General features: G+C 34.4%; 1 protein-coding gene across 7 annotated transcripts in view; it reads left to right on the top strand.

The window, feature by feature from the left end:
* The window catches only part of ELMOD2 (ELMO domain containing 2), a 29,127-nt gene extending 3,878 nt beyond the window's left edge, over positions 1–25,249 (top strand). For all 7 annotated transcript variants that reach the window (XM_077755945.1, XM_077755940.1, XM_077755943.1 and 4 more), the window contains 6 exons: positions 8,605–8,702; positions 8,953–9,082; positions 12,066–12,199; positions 13,426–13,494; positions 14,941–15,074; positions 21,691–25,249. In XM_077755945.1, coding sequence (XP_077612071.1) covers positions 8,605–8,702; positions 8,953–9,082; positions 12,066–12,199; positions 13,426–13,494; positions 14,941–15,074; positions 21,691–21,836 — 711 coding nt within the window. In that variant the 3' untranslated portion in view covers positions 21,837–25,249. The remainder of the gene's footprint in view (positions 1–8,604; positions 8,703–8,952; positions 9,083–12,065; positions 12,200–13,425; positions 13,495–14,940; positions 15,075–21,690) is intronic.
* The last annotated feature ends 1,894 nt before the right edge of the window (positions 25,250–27,143 follow it).

Below are 27,143 nucleotides of genomic sequence, written 5' to 3'. Positions count from 1 at the left end.
AAAAAAAAAAAAAAAAAAAAAAAAGTAATGTTTTGTTTTTGAAATATTTTCTTTGTTAGTGTGCTACTTATGCACAAAGAAAGTATTTGAATAATTTGTCCTTATCTGAGGTTTTGCTTGTTTATTTTGCCACAAAACTTGATAGCCTTTGAAAAGGCAAGTTCTGTTTTTAGGATAGATTCTTATGTGAGAGAAAAGCAAGCAACTTTGGATAGTTACAAAAAGCTGTATCATGTGTCTTTTGATCTAAAATAAGTCACACCTCATGCTATTCATTAGTTAGCTTTTGCTGTGTAACAAACAGAAAATCTCAGGGGCATATATAATAATACATTGCTTATTTCTTGCTCATGGTCTGTGGGCCAACTGGAGAGGCTCTTCTTCAAGTTGGTCCCAAGATCAGGTCAGTTCCAACTGTGTCATTATGAAACCCAGGTTGAAAATGTGGTGGATACATGGAGAATGTTCTTGCATTGGATCATTGAATATCCAACCACAGAGACATATTTTAAGTTTCTTTTTGTCTTGTCTATTAACATCCCATTTGCTAAAATAAGTTACATAGCCAAACTCAAGTCAAAGAGTAGAGAAATACACAGTGCTTGCTATAAAGCCATGGTAAGCCTGTGAGTATATAATTTAATTATAGGGGATTAAAAATTGGGATGAATAATTCAGTCTACTACATGCTGTACTTTTCTATAGTAGTTCACAGTTTTTTCTATACATACAGATTATTTGGTGTGGCAGAGGTAGAGTATGGGTTGTCTAGATCATTGCTTGAAAGCCCATAATAGATCACAGCCAGCATTAACAACAACCAGAATAGAATCGAGTCTGAAAACATTGATCATAATAAGGTTAAATATTATTTTATGAAATTCTACTATTATGGTGTGTGTGCATCTGTTTATATTTTAGATATCCATAGGTATGCTTGTACTTGGTCTTGATGTACAATGTGGATAAAAAAGAGTAAAAAACTGTGACTTGCTATTGTCTAGTGATATTGATAGGAGTTCCTAATTCATGCCAGAAAGTAAATAGACGTTGTTGAATGTTGCAAGCATATCTGTTATGTTCAGGAAAGTGACCTATAAAATAAGTGCTTCACTGATTAGTTACCGTCTTTTTTTATGAATGGTCAAGGTAAGATTAACTCATGAAAGCAGCTATATATTGGGGAACAGGAATCTGGAGGCCTACTCTTTTGTTCCAAATCCTAGATAGTGATTAATATTCTTCTTCTCTTTTAATAAGAATGTAGGGTTCTAAAAAGTTAATAAGTTGCTGGCTCTAAAAATTTATTTTTACCTTACCACCCATATGGTTCCTTCCATTAATTGAAACTTAGGATGCAGTTTCACAAAGTAACTATCAAATATTGTGGAAGAACTGCAAGAGAAGTTCTGAAACTAGCTGCTCAGTGTCAAGGTGTGTAACTGTTGTTACAATAACTGATTGTAACAACAGTTTTGGTCACAGATTTTACTAATGGGATTTTATGGGTAGTAAAATCATGCCAAATTTAAGTGGGACCATACATTAAACGGGATTTTACTTTTTAAGAACTCTCGTGCCTTGGTCAAATCCTTGAGATTTGAGTGCTGCTATACGTTCAACATTGCACCAGGGTCTTTGGGAAATATAAAAGAAATAAAGACCAGTGTTGAATATACTTATGAGTAGGCAGTTGGTGAAAGTATAGGTAAATAGAGGCTGAAGTGTTGGGAACTTTAAGGTAAGGGTAATGAGTTAAAGAACAGTAGAACATTTATTATTTTTTTTATGTGATGTACTGACAATGAAAAGTCCACTTGAAAAATAAACATTTGTGTTGTTATGGTTTTATTATTTAAAAGTATAGATTGCTAATAGTGTTATTTAGGGCATACTAAAAAATGATGAGTGGTCAACGAATGTATAGTTACTGAATTAAATCACAGAACCTTTGTTTTCTTGAAGTTTTAAATCTTAAGATAAACTTGTCAATAAACAAATGGAGGAAGCCTCATCAATTTAAACATACGATTCCTGGTATTTATTGCATCTCACTTATAGGTTTTCATTTATTTTGTAGAGTAAAATCAAATTCTGATTTTGTGATATTTTTACTAACCTGATCTACTTTTTCATCTACATGAAAAAAATCTGTTCAAATCCTGATTTTATCACTTGCTGGCTGTTTGACTTCTGTACACATTCTTTATTTTCTCATTGTAAAAGGAGGTGTGAATGCCCATGGGATTGTTTTAGGATTAGAGATATTAATATGAAAGCAGTCTAAGAGAATGCCTAGTACATGATAGGCATCCAACAAATAGTAATATTGGTAATATCAATGATAATGGGATTAAGGCAATAGACACTATAAGAGTTTTAGAACTTTAAAATATACATGAAAGCTTCTTAGGTATTTAAATACTCAACATTACTGATGATTGCTGTGAATAAAAATGATTTTAACCTACTAAGGCCAGTTTCTTAAAGCAGTGATAGAATGATCTGAGTTGTGAGCTATTTCATAGTGAAAATTCTTTTCTTGACTGTTAAAAATTGAGTCTCATTTGCTAGTATTTTAGGTTAAGGACCTTATTAATTACTAAACTTCAGGATTTACAAATGACCATGGGAACTTTATTAGAATTTGAGGAGTTGAATTCAGTATTCTGCTAAGAAGTGTGGCTGCTGTGGAATGTATGGTAATATTACAGAGTTTCACTGTACTAATGCATATACAAGTATTTGAAATATTTAACATTTAGGGAAAGAACACGTCAATCTAATAGTGTTTTTGACTGGCTGCATTTTTTTTTTCAATTGTAACTGCTATCTTAGCTTTTAAATAATAATGATAACGTTCTAGCTGTTGAATAACAAATTAGTTTTGTGGCATCAGTTTAGTTGTCTATGGATCATTGCTATAATGATGCATATTTGCATACTTTTTGGGCTTTAATTTTGCAAAAGCTAAACTTTAAGTACTTAACCTTTAAGTATATAACCACATAGGCACAGAGGTTCAAAAACGCAATGTTCACACACTGTGTATACAAACACAAATGTATGTATAATCACCCCAAATTTGTTTGCATAGTGAAACTCACTGTTGATATTTGCTGCCTATGAATACCTGTTAATCATGTATTTTATAATCTATCTAGGTAGGTGAAGTAAAAAAGACTATATTACTTTAATTTTCATCAAATTTTTATAATAAAATTATATGTATAAGCATATATAACTTTTCTTTACAAGATATATGACAAGTGATTCATATTTGTTCTCATCCTATCACCTTTTTCTTTAGTAAAAAGTAAATGATATTGGGAAAATAGTCTTTGGGTGCTTACATGGTTTGAGGTTAAAAAAGAAAGAATTAGAATTGCTGACCTCAGAAATTCTCTAAGTACTATATATTCCAGTATTGAATATACCTTCAAAATGGTGGGGTACATGAGAACGTAGAAAATGTTGTAATTATATTTATCCTCCATCCAGGCTATTTTGTTTTTGATGAGGAAGCAGACCTACCAAAAAGGTAGAGAATAAGCCAGGGATTGACAGATGGATAAAAAGTAAGACCCAATTAACTGAATATTGTTTCAAGAAATATACTCTATATATAAAGATACAAACAAATAGAAAGGAAAAGGATATACCATGCAAACAATAAGCATAAAAAGCTGCTGTGTCTTTGTTTCAGAATATAAACTTGGAATGTTACCAGGGACTAAATATTTTTCTATAATGATAAAAGGGTTAATCTATAAGAAATATAACATATTAAAAATGTATGCACTTATTAACAGAGCTGCCAGATACCTGAAGAAAAATTGACTCAACTAAAGGGAGAAGTAGATGAATCCACAATTGTAGCTGGAAACTTTAACAAACAGTACTTGACAGTACAGAAAGACAAAAAAAAAAAAAAAAATCAGAAGGGATATATACCATTTGAACAATACTTTGAACCATCTTGACCTAAATGACATTTATAGACTACTACACCCAAAAAGCAAAATGCACATTCTCAAGTATACATGGAATATATATATAGATACATCAATATGTGAGTCTTTCTTTAAGTCTTAGGAAGTTTCAAAGGCTTGAGCTTATACAGAGGGTGTTTTCTGTCTCCCATTGTTCTAACTTAAAAGGAAGAAAAGTACGACATCTAGAAAATTCTCAAATATCTGGAATTTAACCCAGGAATTAAAAAGGAACTTACAAGGGAAATTAAAAAAAAAAATTAAACTGATAATGAAAAACAACATATCAAAATGTAGAGTACACCTAAACAGCTTTTAAAGATCTTAAATCAATGATCTGTGCTTATAGCTTAAGAGAGCAAATTAAACCCAAAGTAAGGAAAGAAGGGATATAAAAAAGAAGGTAAAAAATTAAACAAAATGGTAAACAGACAAAAACAGGAAATAACAAACTCAAAAATTAATTCTTTGAAAAGATTTCTTACTGATATTAATAACCCTCTAGAAATACTGATCAAGAGAGAAAACCCAAATTACCATTATCAGGAATGAGAGAGGAGGCATCAGACTATAGACATTAAAAATATAAGGGGATACTATGAATTTAGCCCAATAAATTCTGTAGCTTAGATGAAAGGGACAAAGTCCTTGAAGAACACAATTTGTCAAAACTAACACAAAAAGAAATTTTAAAATATAAATAGCCATATACTTAACAATGGAATCTATAATTAAAAAATTTTGCACTAAAACTCTTCTTCAATAGTGAACTCTTATTAAACATTTACAAAGAAATAATACCACTGTTACATAAACTCCTAGAAAATCAAGTAGGAAGAAATGCATTTTGTGAAGCCAGTATGACCCTGATGCTAAAACCAGACAAGGACAGTATAATAAATGAAAATGACAATTAACAGGTGGCAGAATTTGTGAGTGCAGAAAACCCTAAGAAATCTATAAAAACTACTAGCATTATTCATAAATGAATTTAGCAGTGTCTCAGGACACAGTGTGTTTCTATAACCAAGAAATTTTTGGAAAACAAAAGAACAATACCACCTATGGTAGCGTTCAGAAACAAAATACTCAAGAAGTTTAATGAAAACTACGTAAGACTTCTGCACTAAATCTCCTTTTCCTAGGAAAAGTTAAAAGTAGAAAGATATACTGTAATCATCAGTTGGAAGACTCAGATTGGTAAGATGTTAATTCCCAAATTGATCTGTGGATTCAGTGCAATTCCACTCAAAGTCCCAGCAAGCTATTTTTGAAAAAAGTGACAAGCTCATTCTAAAGTTTATACAGAAATGTAAAATACCTAGTACAACCCAAGCAATCTACTAAAAGAACAAAGTTAGAGGACTTACACTACCTGAATTGAAAACTTTATAGGCAAATAGATCAATATAATAAATGATAAATCAGAAATGGACCACATGTAATTTTTTGGGGGGAGAGAGAGTGTGTGTATGTGCGCATGTACAAGAACTGGGCAAGGACAGAGGGAGCGTGAGAGAGAGAATCCCAAGCAGGTTTCAGGCCCAGTGTGGAGCCCATCATGACTCTATCTCCCAATCGTGAGATCACGACCTCAGCCAAAATCAAGAGTTGGATGCTTAACCAACAGCCACCCAAGAACCCGATAGACCACATGTAATTTTTAACATGGATGCCAAAGCAGTTCAGTGAGAACATGAAAGTGTTCTCGATAAATAGTGCTAGAATAGTTGGTTATCCAAATTGAGGAAAGTCAGGGCTCAACTCCTATTTCCCACTACGTGTGAAAATTAATCTGATACGTACTTTATACCTGTCTTTAATATTTTAAAACTTCTCAAGATATTGGAGAATATCTTCCACCATGGGTTAAGCAAAGATTTCTGTTAGAGAAGATAGAGTGCTACCATTTAAGAAAAAAATTGAAAAATTAGACTTTATCAAAATAAAAACTGCTTATCAAAGATGTCTTTAAAAAATGAATAGGCAAAAAAAAAAAGATAGGCAAGCAGCTTACTGAGAAGATATTTGCAGCACATTGATTAGAGACTTGTATCTACTAAAGTACTTTGAGAACTGTAGTAAAAAGACAACACAATTTTAAAAAGGACAAAAGCCTTGAATAGTCACCTCACAAAGGAAAAAATGTATAATTATATAAATGTGTATACACATATGCATGTAATGTGTATATTATATATAATATATACGTATATAACAAATGTATGTAACATACATGTATATAAATATATACACATATGTGCATATATATGACACGAGGTATATATTCTTATATATGTGCATACAAAATAATATATATAAATAAAAATGGCCAAAAAGCACTTCTAAATGTCCTCTACATTATTAGTCAGCAGGGAAATGCAAATTAAAACCACAGTGAGGGGACACTACCTGCGTACTAGGATAGGGTGATGAAACTTCCTAAATGAAATAGGCTGAGACCACGAAATGTTGGTGAGCACCTATGGGAGTATAAAATGCTACCATTACTATGGTAATATATAAAAGTATAAAATGCTTTTCATTTTACTATAGAAAATGGTTTTGGTAGTTTCTTTAAAAGTTAAACGTATCCTATGTCTTAGCAATTCCACTCTTACATATGTAAGAGAAATGAAAACCTGTATTCACAAAACCATAATAAAGAATCTTTATGGCAACTTTATTCATAATCATCTAAAACTGGAAGCAGTGCAGATACCTGTCACCACAAGAATGAATAAGCAAATTAAGATCTATTCATAAGATGGGAATATTACTTGACAGTTAAAAGGAACAAATTACTGTTAAAAGCAAGAATGTAGATGAATCCTAGGAACATTGAAAGAAGCCAGACACAAAAGAGTACCTACTTTTTTATTTCATTTTTGTGCACACTACAAAGTTATGGTGATAGAAATCAGAGTAGTGGTTGCTTCTTGAAAGAATGGTTGATTGAGAAAGGGGCACAAGGGAACTTTCTGGGGTTGTGGAAATGTTCTACATCTTGATACGGATGTGTAATACTTGAGTACTTGCACTCAAAATTGACCTCAATTTAAAAAAAAAGTCATAGTCTTTAAGTCAAAAGTCTCCAGGAAAAAGTATTTGCTGAGAGACTAGACATTATCTCTAATCTGAACTCTTAAGTTTATATAGGGCTTTAGCAAGTTCATTCAGTTACTCATTCATTCGTAATGTAAGAGTAAGAGAGACAAAACCCAGTGGCAAATGTATAAAACTAAATAAATATGGTGTAGTCCGTGCTGTCTCACTGAGGTATGAGCATAAAAAGGAAGTAGCTAACTCCAGGGCTGAAGGAAGGCTTCACAAAAGGAGGTGGTATTTGACTAGGTTTCTCGTGTTTTAGGAGACTAAAGATTTCTATCCATGGTGAAGGTAGCCCTTTCATTAGTGCTAATTTTTAAGCTTCAAGACATTTCCTCTAGCCATATTACCTCAGGATTTGACCAACTAGACCTTGTTGACCATGTGTATCTTTACTGTTAGTCTTCGGTCATTTTCCTTCTCATTTTTTAATTTACTTTGGGGAGTCTTCTTTTTCTTTCCTTTTCTTTCTTTAAGTAGTAGTATGCATTGCTGTACATATCTTTTACTGAAACAGTTGCCTTCCTTCAGGTTTTTATCTGTTAAATACCTCCATTTAACAATTATTTGTCACTTATCTTTTATGTGCAGGATATGAAAAGATGAACTAGATATAATCTCTATCCTGAAGGAGTTTTCTACTTAATATATAAAAAGAACTATAATATAGAAAGTAGAATGCATCATAGAAAGGTTATAGATAAATTATTATGGGGATTCCAAGAGAGGAGAGGTTAATTCCACTTGAATAGAATCCGGGAAGGCTTCTTTGACTTGTTATGTGAGCTAACTTAAAAATGGGAAGTATTGATATGTCAGTGACTGGGAGGGAGCATTCCAGAAGAAAGGTCCAGGATATGCAGAGGTGTAACTCTAGGTATGATAAGAATATTTTGCCTGGAGTTAAAAGGGATACCGGAGAGGATTTTGATGGTAGTTTACAGAGGGATAAGAGTTAAACTTTTTAAGGGTAAGAAAGACCTGAACTTGTTTGATTGTTGAAAGAAGGATCCAGTGCACATGAATAGGACATATTATGCAAGAAATCTGTGTTATATGCATAGAAAAAAGACTAAGAATATGTGTTATCAGTGGCTATGTCTGGTGGCCAGTAATTACAAAAATATTTGAATGCTCTTTTTGCTCTTCTGCATTTAAGTTTTTTTTAACTTCTGCATTAAAATTTTTGTACACATATTTTTGTTATGTAATTAAAAAATTATGTATCTGCTTCATGCACCCACTGTGGTGGTAGCTCATTTGCTAAGAACTAATCAGTTGAGAACCTGTTGATTCCCAGTTGAAGAAGCCTTTATCTGATACATCATGCTGTTTCTCTTTTATGTACTTGTGTGTGTATGAATGATTTTAGCCCTAGTGACGCAAATTTGGTTTATTTTGCATTTTAATATATGCGTTGTAAAGACTAAATGCCCCCAAAACTTAACTGTTGTGTTTCAACTATAAGGGATTTTCCTCATTCAGCTTTCTTTCACATAAATAGGTTTTGCAGAAAGCAACACTTGTTGTTCAGAGTGAAGTGGACAAATGTGTAGAAGATATAATGAAGGAAAAGAATATTAACCCTGAGAAGGATGCCAGGTATGCTGTCTCTACAGCATTCTCTTTAATTACACTCTTGTATGGTGAGGTGTGGAGATCACACACAGTTAGTTGTAAAACAGTGGAGCTGAAGGGTTTGTAGAGATCATCCAGTTCAACCATTTCACTTTGCTAGATGAGAAATTGAGGAAATGCTTTCTAAATAGACAGATGAAGCACAAGCTATGGAGGACATTACTTTATTGTGATAAGATACGATTTTTAAAGATAATAATTTTATCATTTTCAGTTTTAAAATCTGCATGAAGGCATGCTTACTGCAGATATCCGGTTATAAACAGCTCTATTTGGATGTAGAGAGTGTGAGAAAAAGGCCATATGATTCTGATAACCTCCAACATGAAAAGCTGCTTCTCAAGGTAAAATTTTGTTTTCAGTATTTGGAGTTATTGGACACTGGAGAAATAAATTGGGCTTGAGCTAGTAAGGTCTGTGTGCAAATTCTAGAGGATTATACAGGCATCCAGTTTCTTTGCACCTTGTTATTCGTGAAAGATTTTGAGTTAACTATTTTTATAATTTTCTGATAAGGCTCGTTAAAATATATTCACATAAATTTTATTTTAATGTTCCTAATTCTGAAATAAATTATAATCCTTATAATTTAATTTATAATATAAGGGAGATATCTTTTCAACTGAAAAGTAGGAGTCCACAAGCTTCAGATGTTCCCTTTACTTTTTTGTATAAATCGCTCATTTAAGTTAGGCATTTCTTTTAAGCTTACTTTCAAATTGTGAACATGGACGTCTCCTTTCATATTACTATGTTAAATATTTTGGGATTTATGGAATGTGAGTTGCCAAATAATACCACCACAGATTTAAAAATTAAGGAAGTAATGAAGTTTACTTTGAATTTTTCTATTATTTCTAAAGTATAAATACGTAAGGCTGGTGAGAGGCCAAAATTAGAGATTAGTAAACCTGGAATAAGCTTTCCAGATCATCTAGTCTAGCATCTTCATTTTAGGTTTAGGGATAAGGATTCTTTTTTTTTTTTAAGCATGTATTTATTTTTAATTTTTTTTTAATGTTTACTTTTGAGAGACAGAGAGACAGAGCACAAGCAGGGGAGGAGAAGAGAGAGAAAGGGAGAAACAGAATCCCAAGCAGGCTCCAGGCTCTGAGCTGTCAGCACAGAACCCAACATGGGGCTCGAACTCACAAACCGCGAGATCATGACCTGAGCCCAAGTCTGATGCTTAATTGACTGAGCCACCCAGGCGTCCCCCCCCACCCTTTTTTTAATGTTTATTTATTTTTGAGACAGAGAGAGACAGAGTGTGAGCAGGGGAGGGGCAGAGAGAGAGGGAGACACAGAAACCGAAACAGGCTCCAGGTTCTGAGCTGTCAGCACAGAGCCTGACATGGGACTTGAACCCACAAACCGTGAGATCATGACCTGAGCCAAAGTCAGACACTCAACCAGCTGAACCACCCAAGCACCCTGGGATGAGGATTCTTAGGCCTAGAGGAGATAAAGTAATTTGCTTTAGGCTCAATTTTATTTTTAATGGTTAAAGTCAAAGAAAATAGCACATTGTACTTGGAGTTAGGAGTTTGATATATCTAAAAATGCTGTAGAATGAGACATTGATAGTATCTAAGTAATAGTAAGAGACAAGTTAAAAAACAACCTATTTTTCAAAAAGAGTACATATACTTATATACACTTAATTTTAAAATCAAAAATAAAACTTGATTTTGTGAAATGAGGATAACGAAAATACATACCTCAAAGGGCTGTTGGTGTAGACTCAATTTGTATATCTAAAGTTATAGAAAAAAATTATAAAGTTTTAGAATGGTGTCAGGCACTCACTGCGGGTTGGCCACCATTTATATGCTCATTGTTAATCATTATTCCCTTAACTTTTCTGACCCTATTTACATAATACCTTGCCTTTAGAAGGGGTAAGATATAGATCCTAGCATTGTAGTCAAGGTAATTTTTATCTTAGTGATTCATCATGAATGTCAGTTTTAAAGGTAAAGAGCCAGTTGGTGGCAGGGAACCACCCAGCTGCTGCACAGACTCAGCAGTCTATGTGAGTAAAGAGTTAAGCAGGTACATGTTTCTTTAAGTGAAGTTTAAGGATCACCTTCACTAAAGTTAACCAACTTTTTAATATTTAGAATTTAAGGTTCTACCTTTGCCCTATGAAATCAGAATCACCAGAGGTGGAACCCAGCAGTTTGATATTTGTGTATTTATTTTACTATATTTTATTTTTAATTTCTTTAAGTTTATTCATTTTGAGAGAGACAGAGCAAGTGGGGGAAGGGCAGAGAGAGAATCCTAAGCAGGCTCTGCATTGTCAGCACAGAGCCCGATGGGCGGCTCAAACTCACAAAACATGAGACCATGACCTGAACTGAAACCAAGAGCTGGACACTTAACCGACTGAGCCACCCATAATCAAACCCCTTGCCAAACTTATGGAGAGATGCCAATATGTTAGTAAAAAGAGACCAGATAAAATCTAATGCCTGGATTACCCTGGCTTAAAGTAAGGTCACAAGTCTTCACATTTTATTTTAGGTGACAGGATATTCCTTTCATTAGGAGTCCTTTACTCAACAATGCCTGAAATGGTAGTGAAATGGAAAAAAAATGCAAGTATTTCTGTTCTGCAAATATTCACAAACTTTTTAATAATTTTTGTAAGTCTGTTTTGTTTGATGACTTGTGGTATTGAATTTAGAAAAGGATTAAATTTTTTAACCTTTATTTTGCATTGGTTAATTTGTTGCTAATATTTGATTTCTGGTTTTAAATTCTCAGTCTTAAGGAACATATTTACTTTAAACCAAGCCATTTTATATTTTTCTTTTAAAATTATGAAAATTTATAAAATAATGATCATATGGATTGAAATACTAGCAGTCTTACTTCTTCATGATTCCCTCCCTGTCTCCCTTCTGGTTAGGGACTAATCACTCACCATTAGAGTGGAGCCTACTTAAGTATTTAGTGTTTGAGGCAAAGACCATGTACCTAACATTGTTTTTCTTAAGGAGGCAGTTTACCAATGCTGGTGTATATGTATTACTTAGTAAATAAAGATGCTTCATTGTTTTAGGTTTCTGCATACTTAATACTTTGTCAAAGTATACTGTTCTTTATATCAGTCTTTTAAGTTGGAGTAAGAATACTGCATTTTTTTAGGATAATTGAAAAGTTCTCTAAGTATAGTTTTTGTTGAACTTATAATTTGTTTACAAAAGCTGTTTAACATTGAAAGCATTTAACTTAACTCATATCTGCTATGAGAAGAAAAATGTCTTGGTAAATTAAGAACATCACTATTATTTGTAATATGGAAGCATGTTTGTACAGCTTTGGAATCTTCTAATGCCCACGAAAAAGTTGAAGGCTAGAATCTCCAAGCAGTGGGCTGACATTGGTTTCCAGGGTGATGATCCCAAAACAGACTTCAGAGGCATGGGCATACTTGGACTAATCAATCTTGTGTAAGTGAAAATAAACTTTTTCTTCTTCTCTAAGTGAAATTACAAGGAACCTCCAATATTGTTAAATTCTAATCATTGATCGATTTGTTTCACACTTTTTCTGAATTTTAATAGCTACACTGCTTAAAGTATTTACTGATACGCTGGCAACAATATGAAAAGATTGGACACATTTTGTTTTTGTATGATTTCTTACTGATATCTTTCTTCCTTTCTCTCCCTGACCTCCTTTCAGATACCTCTTAAGGAATTATATACACTCTTTTTTATTCTTTTTATCTTCTTGCCTCTTTTTTCTTGGTTTTCTAATTCCATCTTGGGATATATAACTTGATAAGATACTAATAAAGTCTCTTCACACTTAATTCTTCACCATCTGTGACAAGTGATCTAAAGCCCTGACTTTTCAGAGCCTATATGAACTCTTTTAGAAATTTGTGTACTTTATGAAAATTTCAGTGATTGTGCCCTCCAAAATTTAAATGAGCTGTGGAAATCCACTTTTTATTCTACTTCTTACCCTCATAGAAACACCCATTTGGTTATCATATATGTATATGAGTACCAGTACATTATGAGGTGATCCAGAAGATTGAACAAAAGATTATCTCTAGCTTTAAGAACTCAAAAAAGTTTCCATTAGTATAAGCCAACAGGATGTAGGAGTCTACAAACAGATAGCTTTATATATTTCTCTGTTATACCTGCTAATACTTATGTTTTATGGCCAGGATTTTTGTTATACCATTGACCAAGGAGGGTATTTTTAGTGCAGAAGAGAGATTATTGACTTTCTTCTGTTTGCACAGAAAATGGCATTAAACAATACTGACCTAAGCTGCAATAGGAGAAATAAGCCGGGGTGAAGGATGATGTCCCAGCCGGCACACGTGGACTATTTTATAGAAAACTTAAAATCACCAGAAACAAACATAAAGAACTCTAGATTTGTTTGAAAGGTAGATGGAAAGTCTCTTGTTAAATCATGTATTTGTTTAAGTACTTCAAAGCCTTTCCCAAGGCCTGTGTCCTGTAGTAACAGGATAGGTCTCAGAGCTCAGAATTAAATTTTGATGCAAACACATTTCCGAGTCCCTGAAGTGATTTGAGCTGGAGACTGGGATGATTGTGGCAGTATTATCATCTTGACAGTAGCTTTTTAAATTTCTTCTGGATATCTTCAATTTGAATGACCTATTTTATCATTTTTCTTAAACTTCTTAAAGGTATTTCAGTGAAAACTATACCAGTGAAGCTCACCAGATTCTTTCCCGTTCAAATCATCCAAAATTAGGGTAAGCTGGATAGGTCAAGGAAACTGTAAATTCTTGAATGTTAACATGTTGATGATATTATCTGAATTTGAAAGTTTTTCATGGTATTTTAAAAAATGAGATTATTTTTTATTAATAAGAACTTTATAAAGAATATTGCAGGATATATTATTTTAAAAGCAAAGTGTGATTGTAAATCAGTTTTGTATTTAGTATATTTTTGTCACTGTAAATATAGTTAGTCTATAAAAATGAAGGTAAGGAACTTTATGAAAGTTTCTTGAGAAATAGATTTGAAAATAGGAATAGGAAATAGCTTTGAGATAGAAATAGAAAAATGAGAAATAGTTTTGAAAATTGCAAAGTGAAATGCAAATAAGGTCCTGTTATTAGCTTTGTCATTATTTTATTTTTATATTCCAGTGATACCTACCTTTGAAAAAAACATTATAACAATATTGCATTATAAAATAAATTCCCTGATAATGGACAAAATGTCAGATTACTAGTGTGTTTAGAAGCCAATGATAGTGTATGTAGTACTCTTTAATTTTTTAAAAGATTTTTGTTTTTGGTATTTTGTGTGACCAAAGCTTTATATTTATTTATTTATTCATTTATAGCTTTACATATATATTTGTGTGTGTGTGTGTATATACACATATACACACACACATATATATACACAATATGTATATATTGGAATTTTTTCAGATTTATTTAAATTCCAGTTACTTAATGTAGTGTAATATTGGTTTCAGGAGTAGAATTTAGTGACTCATTGCTTACATACGACACCCGGTGCTCATCACAAGTGCCCTCCTCAAAACCCATCACTCACTTAGCCCATTACCACTCACCTCCCTCAATTTGTGCTCTATAGTTAAGACTCTCTTATAGTTTGCTTCCCTCTTTTTTTTTCTTTCCCCTACATTCATCTTTTTTGTTTCTTAAATTCTGCAGACGAGTGAAATGGTCTTTTCCTGACTGACTTGTTTCACTTAGCATAATACACTCTAGTTCCATCCACTTTGTTGCAAATGGCAAGATTTCATTGTTTTTGATGGCTAGGTAGTATTCCATTGTGTGTATGTGTGTGTATATATATACCACATCTTCTTTATCCATTCATCAGTTAGTGGACACTTGGGCTCTTTCCATAATTTGGCTTTTGTTGATAAAGCTGCTATGAACATCAGGGTGAGTGTGCCCCTTTGGGTAAGTAATTTTGTATCCAAAGCTTCATTTTTACTTCTTAGATTATATCCAGAAAATCAATAGCCTCTAAAAGAACAAAAATATTTTATCTATTCTGGTTTATTTTTCTTAATAGATAGAGATTATTATAAAATCAATATTGTATTAGAAATGGATCAAAATAACTTTTCCCTAATTTCTTGTATAATTTTAAATTTATTTTATGAGCTATTTGGCTAGCTGGTATAACTGGTAATGTTTCTGACATAGGTATTCTTATGCAATAGTTGGAATCAACCTTACTGAGATGGCTTATAGCTTGCTGAAGAGTGAAGCTTTGAAATTTCATCTCTACAACTTTGTTCCTGGTATACCAACAATGGAACACTTTCATCAGTTTTATTGTGAGTATTAAAATGAGTTAAAACTAGATATTTCTAAGAGAATTTTTAAATCATTAGGAAGATATATAATTTAATATCTCTATTAAGTATACAACTTATGCTTGTCATTTTATTTAGGATCTTTGAAAAACAGGGAAATAACAGTAGATGGGTCCCCAGGATTATTTTATCATCAATTTCTGTATTTGCTGAATAAAAAAATTCAGCAAGGCAGTTTTTTCACATATATGCAGATTTAGGATTTATTCAGTCTTTCTGTAAACATCCATTTTGTAGTCAACTATAAAATGAATTTTCTCTCTTGAATGTTAGCGAATGCTGTTGAGTCAAGGACAGACCATTCACAGATTATTTTGTTAGTCCTGTAAGGAAATATAAAGGAAGATTCCCCACCTCCTACCCTCACCCCCTTCATTTCAAGGCCAGGTTTTTATTAGGTAGGTTGTCCTTAATAACTGTTCCTAATGCAATCACGATTACCACTGTTCATTAACTTCTGTTGTGATGGTATTTGCACACCGAAGATTTAATCACATGAACTTAACTTGTGAATCTGTTGCTCAGAGGCAAAGAATTTAAACCTAGCATAGTTTTGGGGTGCCTGGGTGCCTCAGTTGGTTAAATGTCCGACTCAGCTCAGGTCATGATCTCGTGGTCTATGGGTTCAAGCCCCGCTTTAGGCTCTGTGCTGACAGCTCAGAGCCTGGAACCTGCTTCCAATTCTGTGTCTCCCTCTCTCTCTCTGCCCCTCCCCCAATCACACTGTCTCTCAAAAATGAATAAATGTTAAAAAAAAAAATTAAATAAAACCTAGCATAATTTCACATTCTACTTTTCTTGATCTTTTTTGTGTCTTTAGAATACCTTTTGCATGCTGGCAGTATATAGGAAGCTGTATTACCTATAATACTACTACTATTATTACCTAAATTGCCAGATCATAACTTCTTCATTTCCATTGTTGAAGGTGTCACCCAGGTCCCTCCTTCTCACAGCCTCCCATGCCTTCACTTGATCCTTTGCTCCTGATGTGTCACTTCCTAAATTTCTCTTGCCTTTACCTGCTTTTTCCCATCCCCCTGTAACTGCGCAACGTCAGGCCTTCACTACTAGTTTACTGTAATAGCTTTCTCACTAGTCTCTGATGACCTTCTTCCAGTTCTTCTACACATTGAAGATAGAACTATTTAAAATGAAATCTAGTCATTTTGCTCCACTGCTTAAAATTCTTTAAAATGTTCCATTAGAAGGCCTTTCATAATCCATACCTTGGTAACCTCTCCAGATTCACCTTCTGCCAAACACCAACTCTCCACAGTCTGAAATTTAGGCACGCTGGTCTTCTTTTAGCTATGAAGATGTCTCATGCTCTCTCTTGACTCTGGACCTTTCCCTCTACCTGGAACACTGGCCTGCGCTCTCTTTTCTTTCCAGGTCATGCTACTCATCCTTCAAATCTCAGTTTAGACATGACCTTCTCTGGGAAGTGTTATCAGAGACTTTGTTCCTTCAGCTACCCATTTCTTTCTCCATTATTCTTCTCTTCTCTTTTGGAATATTTTATAAGACTAGTGACCTGCTTTGGTATGTTCAATTCATTCATTCACTTGCTGTGTGTCATGCTGTTCTGGGCACTGTGGATATGGCAGAAATGAGGCAAAAGTCTCTGCATTTATGGAGCATCCATTTTCAAAACCAAAACCAAAACAAAACTTTCCCTTAGTGGAGCATCCACCTCAAGATCCCACTCCATTTATCTGCTCCCCTTTGTCACAGAGCTTTTAAAATAAGTTCTGTTTTCACTTCCTCACTTCTAATCTTTTTCTAACTCCAGTTTGGTTTCTCTCCCTACTACACTGCTAAAACAGATTTTTTTAAATACACAAACAACCTTTTTTGTTGCCAAATCCACTTGCCACCTTTTTTTCTTCCTGTTACTTGATACTTTTAATAGCACTAGGCGTAAATGACCGTGCCTTTCTTCTTGTAATGTTATCTGGGCTTTTCGGATGGCATAATCTTCTGTCTTTTCTCTGGCCCCACTAACTCATCCACAGACTTTTTTTGCTGACTCTTCATCTAACTCTTTCTAAATGTAGGAGTACCTCAGAGCCCAGCCCTGGACCCCCTTCTCTCTTCAGCCCTTCAATCTATATCCAAATGGTCTTACCCCGTCCCCTGTTTGACTTACCATATGTGTACTCGTGATACCAATGTGTACATTTTCAGCCCAGCCTCTCTCTCTAGCCTCTAGCATTTGTATGTCTACATCTTTTTAAATGGAAAAGGATAAAGGACCTCATGCAGATGGGCAAAGTAGGCGTTGATGCAACATGTTTTCAGATGGGGGGCCAGGTTTTTCAGGTTCCTAGGACCACTGTCGATGGTCTGCCTGGGGGCACTGGTTTCCTTTACCATAGCAGAGTTGTCATTGTGGTTTTGTTTAAACACCCTCCTGGCCCTTCCTGACTGTACTGGAGATGTCTCCTTACCTTGACTGCTCCCAGATCCAGTGAAACTGGGTCAGTATAGCTGCAGCATACGTATCTGTGTGCTCATCCTATGAGCTGGAAGAGACCCTTCCTGGCCTTGGCTCAGGCCCAGCCAGACTTTTTTTTTAGGGGTTGGGCATTTCGAACAGATTTTTATCCAAATCTACATCATCTTTTCCCTGTTCTCTAGGTCTTACCTTTCCCTATTTTCCCCCATTAGTCTTATTTGATTTCCTCCCCTAAGTCTCTCATTGACTTTTAGCATAGTGTCTAAACTGCTGGAACCTCACTGACAGTCTCTGATAATTTGTTTTCTCTATGAAGTACATGCTTGTTTAAAGCTCCCCATTGCACATAAAACAAATATAAAAAGAAACCATCAAAAAATTCTCCCCTCCCCCAAATTAAACATTTTGCCATATTTAAATAAATACAAGAGTGTGGTAGGGAAGAAAGCATTGCAAAATGACCTCTGCCCAGTATTTTTTCCTCTAATTATGGGTAATGTGAGCATCTTTGGATACTGTTGATCTCAGTGCCCTCAGCACCAACATCTTGTTTGGCCCTTGTCTAGGAAAGACATCAAAGTAATGCTGAAGTACAAAAGTCATTATAGGACCTTCTCAGTTGCCTTGTTTCTATCAGTTCTAGATCCATAAGAGCTGTGGATCATCCTGGAAACAATGAAGCTTATGTTTTTCAAATTTCTTGAAACATTTAAAGCAAGCAAACACACACATACACACACACACACACACACACACACACACACCTCTCTTAATCTTATACACTAAAGTTTCCTCTCCAAAATTGATTTTTATACCCTTTTTTAAAAATATATTTATTATTATTTTTAATGTTTATTTTTGAGACAGAGCACACATTGAGTGGGGGAAGGGTAAAGGGGGAGGGGGCAGAGGATCTAAAGCAAGTTCTGTGCTGACAGCAGAGAGCCTGATACAGGGCTCGAACTCACAAACTACTGAACTCACCTGAGCTAAAGTTGGGTGCTCAACCAACTGAGCCACCCAGTGGCCACTACATGCTTATTTTTTGAGGGAGAATGAGCAGAGGATTGGCAGAGAGACGGGGGATCAGAAGATCCAAAGTGGCCTCTGTACTGACAGCAGAGACCTGATGCAAGGCTTGAACTCGTAAACTATGAGATCATGACCTGAGCCGAAAGTCAGACGCTTAACTGACTGACCCACCCAGGCGACCCTAAAGAGATTAGCTTTCATATATATTATTTCCCTGTGGTATATTTCCATCTCCCCTTCCCTAGTTATCCCTACTGCTCTTTTATTGTTGTTACTGTTCTCTAAAGACGAGGCTGGAAACAAGTGCTTGCTAAATCAGTTTCTTAGCTTCATTGTCACCTTCTTGTATGTCAAAAATGTAAGCAGATATCCAGTGTCATCCTGAGTGGTTTGGTGATTCCAAAAAAAATAACTCCCCACGTTTCTATAACAAAAAAGTTGTGGCTCAATCACAACTTCATTGAGGTATAATTTACATACCATAACATTCACTCATTTCAAGTGAACAATTCAGTGAGTTTTGGTAAATTTGCCGAGTTATACAACTAACACCATAGTCCACTTTTAGAACATTTCTATTATCCCAATAAATCCCTCATTGTCAGTTTACAGGTAAGCCCTGTTCCTGTGGTTACTATATTTTAACCCCTGTTGGAAGACCTCAAGTGTCCCTGTGGCTTTGGTCAGGGACAGTAAAAGCATACTGGGAATTTTGAGGTTAGAAATTTTGTATGGTGTTTCTGTTGAGTCAAGTGTTTGAAACATCCTAGAGGCAAAAGAGCAATAGATGTGCTTTGTGGAAACAACTCTTTTCCATCCTTTCCTGCAAGGCTTTCAGAGTCTGGTAAGGCCCTGCCAGCTTCCTATAATTTTGTTCTCATCTCCTGTAGTTTCCTGATGTCTCATCAAATCAACTTAGCCATTACAGTCTCAGGACTTTAGACTGGTCTTTCTCTGAGACCGGTTTACATTACAGACCAACAACTCAATTCTGAAGCAAGAAATTGCTAGTGCTTTATACCTGAGTAATTTGTTCCAAACCTAAATACTCATTTACTTAGGCAGTAATGAAAAGCAATTTAAAGGACTTACAAGAATGGTAAATAGCTGAAATATAATTGCCAAAAATAATAAAACAAAAATATCATAAAGGTTGCATAGATGTCTTATTTTTCATACTACCCAACATATTAATCTCTGAATTTTTTATTGTACATCCCTATCAATGTATTGGGAGTAGGTGTGGGGGGAGCACAAATTCAATTCATATATGAATGTGTAATTTCTATAGATGTACTATTCTAACGTATGTACAAAGTAAATTTTGAATGAAATAAAGATTAAAAAAATACCACTTAAAAATAAGTACAAGATTACCATTCTCAATTTGGCTTTTGGGAATGCGAAGCCCTCTGCTCAAAGAGACCTTACTCTTCACTGTTCTCATATATCTTAGTTAACAAAAATCTGTTTTATCATATCAAGAGATTACTCTGAAACCATTCTTAAATTGGCCTTCTTATGAAGTTTCAATGTTCATGGTTCTTAACTGTTAGTGTTTGCTTTATGACTAATTTCTAAAATGGATATTATCTTTTTCATACTGATTATGATAATCTAGCCACACTTTTATGTACTCACTGTCTCCNATTTATCTCAAATAAGTTACTTCTATCCCTTATTACAAATCCTCTCAGAAGAAGAAATGAGATTCTGGTGGAAACAAAGTCTAATTTATAACATAATAGAGACTACTTGCAAACTGTGTGATTTGGGCAAGTTATTTAAGCTCTCAGGGTACCTGGCTAGCTCATCAGTAGACCATGCAACTCTTGATCTCAGCATCATGAGTTCTGGTCCCATGTTGGGCATAGAGATTACTTTAAAAAAAAAAAAAGTAAAAGCTCTCTGCGCCCTCCATTTCTTGGTTGGTAGAATGGGAGTAACAACAGTACTACATCATAGGCTTGCTGCGAGACTAAATGCGCACATGAGCATGTGGTAAGAACTATAGTAGCATGTGTTAAATAAATACATATATTTGGTTGAATCCAAATATGGTTTAAGAGTGGTTTTAAATTCACATTTTTTGGTTGTAAATGTATCGATTTACATTTTTACTTTTATTATGTACTGTTAATACTTTGAGGGTTAATTTGGCTACTGTCATGAGGATACTCAACAACAAAAACATTAAGCCTACTCTTTCTTTTTAGGTTTCATTATGTTTGTTTTTTGAGAGAGAGACAGACAGAGTGTGAGTTGGGGAGAAGCAGAGAGAGAGGGAGACACAATGCAAAGCAGGCTCCAGGCTCCAAGCCATCAGCACAGAGCCTGATGTGGGGCTCAAACTCATGAACCATGAGATCATGACCGGAGCTGAAGTCGGATGCTTAACCGACGGAGCCACCCAGCGGCCCTTAAGCCTACTATTTAGTTTGTGTATTCTTTTTAAAAACAGAAGATGTTGATAGTTCATTGGAGAAAGTAGAAATAATTCTTAGATTTATAAATCAAGTAGAAGACGGCTTCCATGTACTTTATCCTTGTCTAATGTTTTCTTGTTATTTCAAAAAACAATTTTTTTTTTTTTTTTGGAGAGAGAGGGAAAGAAAGAGAATCCCAAGTAGGCTCCTCACTCTCAGTGAAGAGCCCAACAAAGAGCTCGAACTCATGAACTGTGAGATCATGACCTGAGCTGCAGTCAAGAGTCGGGCACTTAATTGACTGAGCCACCCAGGCGCCCCATTTTCTCATTACTTTCATATTTGTGTTTCAGGGGTGTCTGGGGATAACTTTTTTCCTGTTTCCAAGGGATATTTTGACAGTGCTGTGTCTCTTACATTTGAGGGATTTTATTGATATTTGAGACAAAAACAGTAAATATACTAAATGTTTTATTGAAATTCCTGCTTATTTTGAACAAAAATATTTCTTACAAGGTTTTTCTAGTAGTTTAATGTGATTTCTGATTATTGTGTCTTAATGTATAATTTAAAGGATGGCTCTGAATTTTAAAATGAGGTGGTTTAGTTGTGATTTCCCTACTGAGACTATATTTATGTTTGTTTTTTTTAACCGCAGGTTACCTTGTCTATGAATTTGACAAGTTTTGGTTTGAAGAAAAGCCAGAAAGCATTATGTATTTCAACATGTATAGAGAGAAGTTTCATGAAAAGATTAAAGGACTCTTACTGGATTGTAATGTATCACTTACTTTAAAAATATGAATCGTCCGTAGTATCTTCTATTTCTACCACATTTTGCACACACAACAGAATTTATATGTTGTAATTGAAAGTATCTGATCAATTACACTCCTTATATATAATTTCCTACAAAAAGATTTCAGAAATTCTATTTAAGAAAGCTAGTGGACAATCAGTGTATGTTTACAGTTGTTTATACACTGTTCTCCAAAGGTACCTTATCCTTCCAAAGATCCCTTCTGTAGAGTCCTGTGAACTACAGTTTGGAACTTGGGATTTAGCCCGTTTAGTGCAAAAGTACAAATCAGGTATTTGTGTTTAATTGGTTGATTAAAATGTATAAAAATCAGTTTTCATTTTTATGTGTTGTACTATCAAGTCAGTATCATAACCTTTCAAAGCGCTTTTAAGACTTTGTGTTTTAGTTTGGTGATGATTGTTCTTTTTCTTTGTCATGTTTTCTTCCTAGGTTAATTAACAGGAAGAGTAGTTCTTCCTGGTTTTCTTTGTTTGCATCTCAATCACATGTCCTAATGTTGCTTCATTAGTAGTAAAAAACGTAGATATGTCAGACAGGATAAAGAATCATGGCCTCTTCCTTTTAGGTTTCCCTGATTACTTAGCATAATGGATAATGAGAGAATGACAGTATTGGTGACTAGCATTTTTGTTTTTAAATACCACACTTTAAAATATCACAGTGGCATTTTAAAGCTTAAAAGCATTTTCTCATCTTCAGTTATTTGCTTTTCAGTCAGTTGTAGAAAAGAAAGATAGTGCTTGGAGTGAAGGCCTTTTATGAGGCTTCTCTGCCTGTGAGTGTTTATGAAAAGAGATGTATTTGCTAAGAAAATCTAGATTGTATTCCAAGGACAGTGGCTGTTTCAATAAAGCTGTCTTTGAACTTACACAAAGGAAAACTTAAAGCTTTTCAGAAATACTGGTGAAACATCATTGATTTATTTTACTTATGATTAACTGTTGCTTCTTCTTGCTTTGTCTCCATATTGTTTCCGGATAATGATGTACGGACTTTATGGGTATTCTTTGAGTTCGTGGTCTGTGGGATTCTAAAGTAGCCTGAGGGTGATGACTGTGCATTTTGTATAGCTTTATTGTCCTAAAATCTCAGGAGGGCATCACGTGCTGTCAAGGATTATATAGTGATGAGATTCTCATGGGAATGATTTCTTCCTTGTGTGTTTAGACATTTGTACTCCTAGCAGAACTAAAAGAGTTTGAAGATCAGTTTGTTTTATTAAGTTCTCAAATCCTACAGAAACCAGCCTGGTAAAGACATATTCTAAATATAATGAGAGTTAGCCCATCTTTAAATGTGTAAATCAAGTGCTTAAGGACCGACACATGTGGTAGGAAGACCCGAGACTTTCAATGTTCGTTCATGTCTCTTAACAGACCTCTCTCTGCAAACTTGCCAAAGAGAAGAGAGGTAAAAAATATCTGAGCGGAAACCAACAGATGCAGTGTTGTATAGCACACATTGAAAACGCAGCATTAAAACTATTATTTTCTCAACGGAATAAAACACTTAAAAATTGGGTTCATTTTATTATAATTGTGGTGGTTTGGTGTCTCAGTATCACAGAAATTTAAAATTCGTTTCTTATAGGAGACTTCTCAACCTTGGGATTATCTTAATTTTTTCTTTATGTTTTCAGTGCTTTAGTCTCTAGCTCTATAGTTCTAGGAGATGTAGCAAAATCCTGGTAAGGATCAGGTGCTAACCATTAACATTCATTTCATAGTGTTTACTGTTACATGGGAAGTAATTCTGTTAGTCTTTTAATGTTCATCCTGAAAATTCTTATTTTTATATTTTAATATTTCAACAGCTGAGGTCTTGAAGTGACCTAAATCTTTGTCATGCTTAATGAAGAATGACTCAAGTATGTATGGAAGGGAAAACTTTTTAAGTAATTAAGTTTTTCCCCTTCTAGGGAGAAAAAAAAAAACTTTGTAATAATGTTTTGAGAATGTCCTTTGAAAGTTTGATCAATAATATGTTCTTTAAATCCATCACTGTTTGTACAATATAGGTACTGTCCTGCTTTTGCTTCAAATACTCAGTAACCATTTCAGAAGCTCTGTAGTGAATTGGTCTAAAAGCTGTCAATAAATTCTAAAGTTTGATAGTCTGGAAGCCAAGCTAAGTGTCCCCACTTGTAAATTAGAATGTAACATAGTGACGTACATGAAAAGAAAAATATAATTGTGTCTCCTTTCCTATTTTTCCTTGCTTTCAGCATATGTGTGTTAGAGTTTTATGTAGTCTTAAAATCCATATTTAGAATCTTACCTGTTTCTATAATAATGAATAAAATACCAAAGTAGTGATAGAATTGAAGTAGCAGGAAAATCATGTTTCTTTTAGCCTCAGAAAAGTGAATCGATGTTGAAATGAATTTTTGTATGTGCCAGATCAAAGAGAGCGTGCCAGTGACAAGAATGTTGTAAAAATAGAATTATACTGGTCGTAGTTCAAGTGTGTTCTGAAAGACCACCTTTAGGGGAATGGGAGAAATCAGGGCATATCAGTATGTCAGTGAGCCTAGACCAAGCCTCTCTTTGTATATAAATATGGTGATATAGTTAGATATAAATCAGTATCTTACTGGCACCAGTTTAGGAAACAGGATCTTTTTCTTGAAAATGCCCATCCTGATTTTTTTCGACTTTTAACAGCTACTTGGAGTTGTACGTATATTTCCATGTGAGAAACATATGTGTTCTTCATTTTTCTTCCAGTATTAATAATTGTTTATGTACCGTTTCTCCCCTTTGCGTTCAGTGAAATAGAACGTGGTCAAAGTTTTGTTCGCAGGAGCAGCATTACATGAGAGGAAAGTGGACTGCTAGTTGCCAGAGCGGAAAAGATGCCGCACCGTCATGGCACAGAAGAGAAGTCTGGCTTGCAGGGCAGTCACGTGTAGAGCTAATGTGCAGCTGTTTTCTCAGGATAAATGGTCCACCTGTCTTCTCTCCGAACAAGTCTGGGGAGGCTTCCTTTCCTTTTTCACGTTTATGAGCCCCTCTCCACAAGCAGACTTTTAACAAAGATTAATGGACTTAGTAAACATCTGAGAGAAAGCATGAGTGAGCTTGTTTTCTTCTGGCTTCACCAGAAGAAATTTAAATGTAGTTCAAGTAAGACCTAACTATTATAGGGCAATCCTTTCTTTCTTTCTTTCTTTCTTTTTTTTTTAATTATAGGGCAATTCTGTGTTTCTGTTAATGTATTAAAAATATAAGCAGTGGCTTTCCCTGGGGGAAAAAGTGCTGGCTGGCAACTTAAAGAAATCGATTTTTGTCTACTTTGGGTAAAACAATTAACTTCTTATGTAAAAGCAATAGTTTAAATGTGATGTCATTTTGTTCAGAATGTTGTGAACAAATAAAAAACTGTGTCAAAATTGTTATAAGCCTTTTTGCTAATCCTTCCGTCTCTTCCCATCCTCCCCATCCCTTATTTAAGTCACTTATGTTCACTAAACAGTGACTTTCTTATTTAACCCTTTAATTATGTTCCTATAGAGTAAATCAGAATACACAGAAAATTTTTATTGTTGTGACTTTAACTCATCCACTAATTACCTATTTAAGATGTTACTGGGTAACAACAGTTATGAGACCAGAAAAAAAGCTGAAGAAAAAAAAGAAAAGAAGCTACCACTCTCACCCCCCATTCTTACAAAGGATAGGAATAATTCATACTGCACTGAGGTGTGCTTTTCTTAACTTTGCAGTGTATCTTAGATACATTTTATGTTAATACATAGCTTCCTTACTGTATTTATTTACAACTGCAGAGCATCCCTGTGTGTGTATCATTTTGAACTAAAAAATACTACATATGGAACTGGTTGGATACAGCAAACATCCTTTATTAAAGTTAATACTACTTATAGCTTTAAAATGTATGTATTAGAAAAAAGAATGGCTGAAAATTAAAGACAAAGCAATCATCTCAAGGAGTTTGGTGAAGAGCAAAAAATGTAAAAAAAAGAAATATTAAAGGTAAGAGCTTAGATGCATGGAATAGAAATTCATACAATAGAATCAACAAAAGTAAAAATGTCTTGGTTGGAAAGACTAATAATACTGATTCTTCATGAGATAAGGAAAGAATAGGGGGCGCTTGGGTGGCTCGGGTCAGTTAAGAGTCCAACTGGTAAATTCAGCTCAGGTCATGATCCCAGAGTCATGGGATCAGTGTCGGGCTCTGTGCTGAGTGTGTAGCCTGCTTGGGATTCTCTCTTTCTCTCTCTCCCTGCCCCCTGTTCACACCCTCTCTCTCTCTAAAATAAAAATTAAAAAAATTTTTTAAAGAATAAGGAAGGAAACGAATAATGATACCAAAAATTGAATGGGAAGCATCACTACAGATCCAGCAAATACTGGAAAGAAAATGTATTGAGGATAACCTCAAAAATTTGAAAATTTAGATGGGATATAAACATTTCTAGAAACATATAACTTGCCAAAACAAAACTGTACAAAAGGAAACAGGGAAGCAAAAAGTCCTAGCACTATAAGTGGATTCAGCAATTAAAAACCTTTCCATTAAAAAACCTACAGTTAACACATTTTAAGAATAAGATGATGGTTTTCATAATCTCTTCTAAATAATGAAGGGTGGACACCCTGTAATTCATGAAACTTTAATAATCTGGATGACTCAAACCCAACCAGGACAGAATGAAAAAGAATAATTATATGCTAATGTCACTTTGGATGCAATAATCCTAACTAAAATAGAAGCATACTGAAATCTAGAAATACATTAAACTTTATGTATTACATAATAAATAATGAACTACATATAGATATGCTATTTTAATGTATGATCAATTATAGCTCAGTTGGGTTAATTCCCATAATAAAATTAATGAAATTTACCACATTAATATTTGAAAATCACAGGACGATCTTAAAATTTGAAAAAAAAATTTGATAAAAACTCAACATCCATTTATGTTAAAAACATAGCAAATGAAAAATAGAAAGGGGTTACCTTAATTTTACAAAATGTGTCTTTATAAAATAAACCATAGCAAATATATTTAACAGTAAAATTTTTGGATCAGAATCTAGAAAGGGTGTCTCCACCTTTATCAGTTTTTGCCACAGGAACAATGCAGAACAACCAATCACACAAAACTCTTGGGGGCATTCAAACCAGGCATGTCCTCGCAGATGGGTAGGCCAACCAGGCAGCTTTGCTAATCTCAGCTGGACTCAGCTGGCCTTAAATATAGGTCGTGGGTTTACTTCCTGTCAGCTCCATGTGACCTGTTCACCTGGGACCAA

This window comes from Crocuta crocuta, unplaced genomic scaffold, assembly GCF_008692635.1.
Source record: "Crocuta crocuta isolate KB4526 unplaced genomic scaffold, BGI_CrCroc_1.0 scaffold112, whole genome shotgun sequence".
In the NCBI taxonomy this organism is placed as follows: Eukaryota; Metazoa; Chordata; class Mammalia; order Carnivora; family Hyaenidae; genus Crocuta; species Crocuta crocuta.
This window is presented reverse-complemented; position numbering and strand designations above follow the sequence as displayed.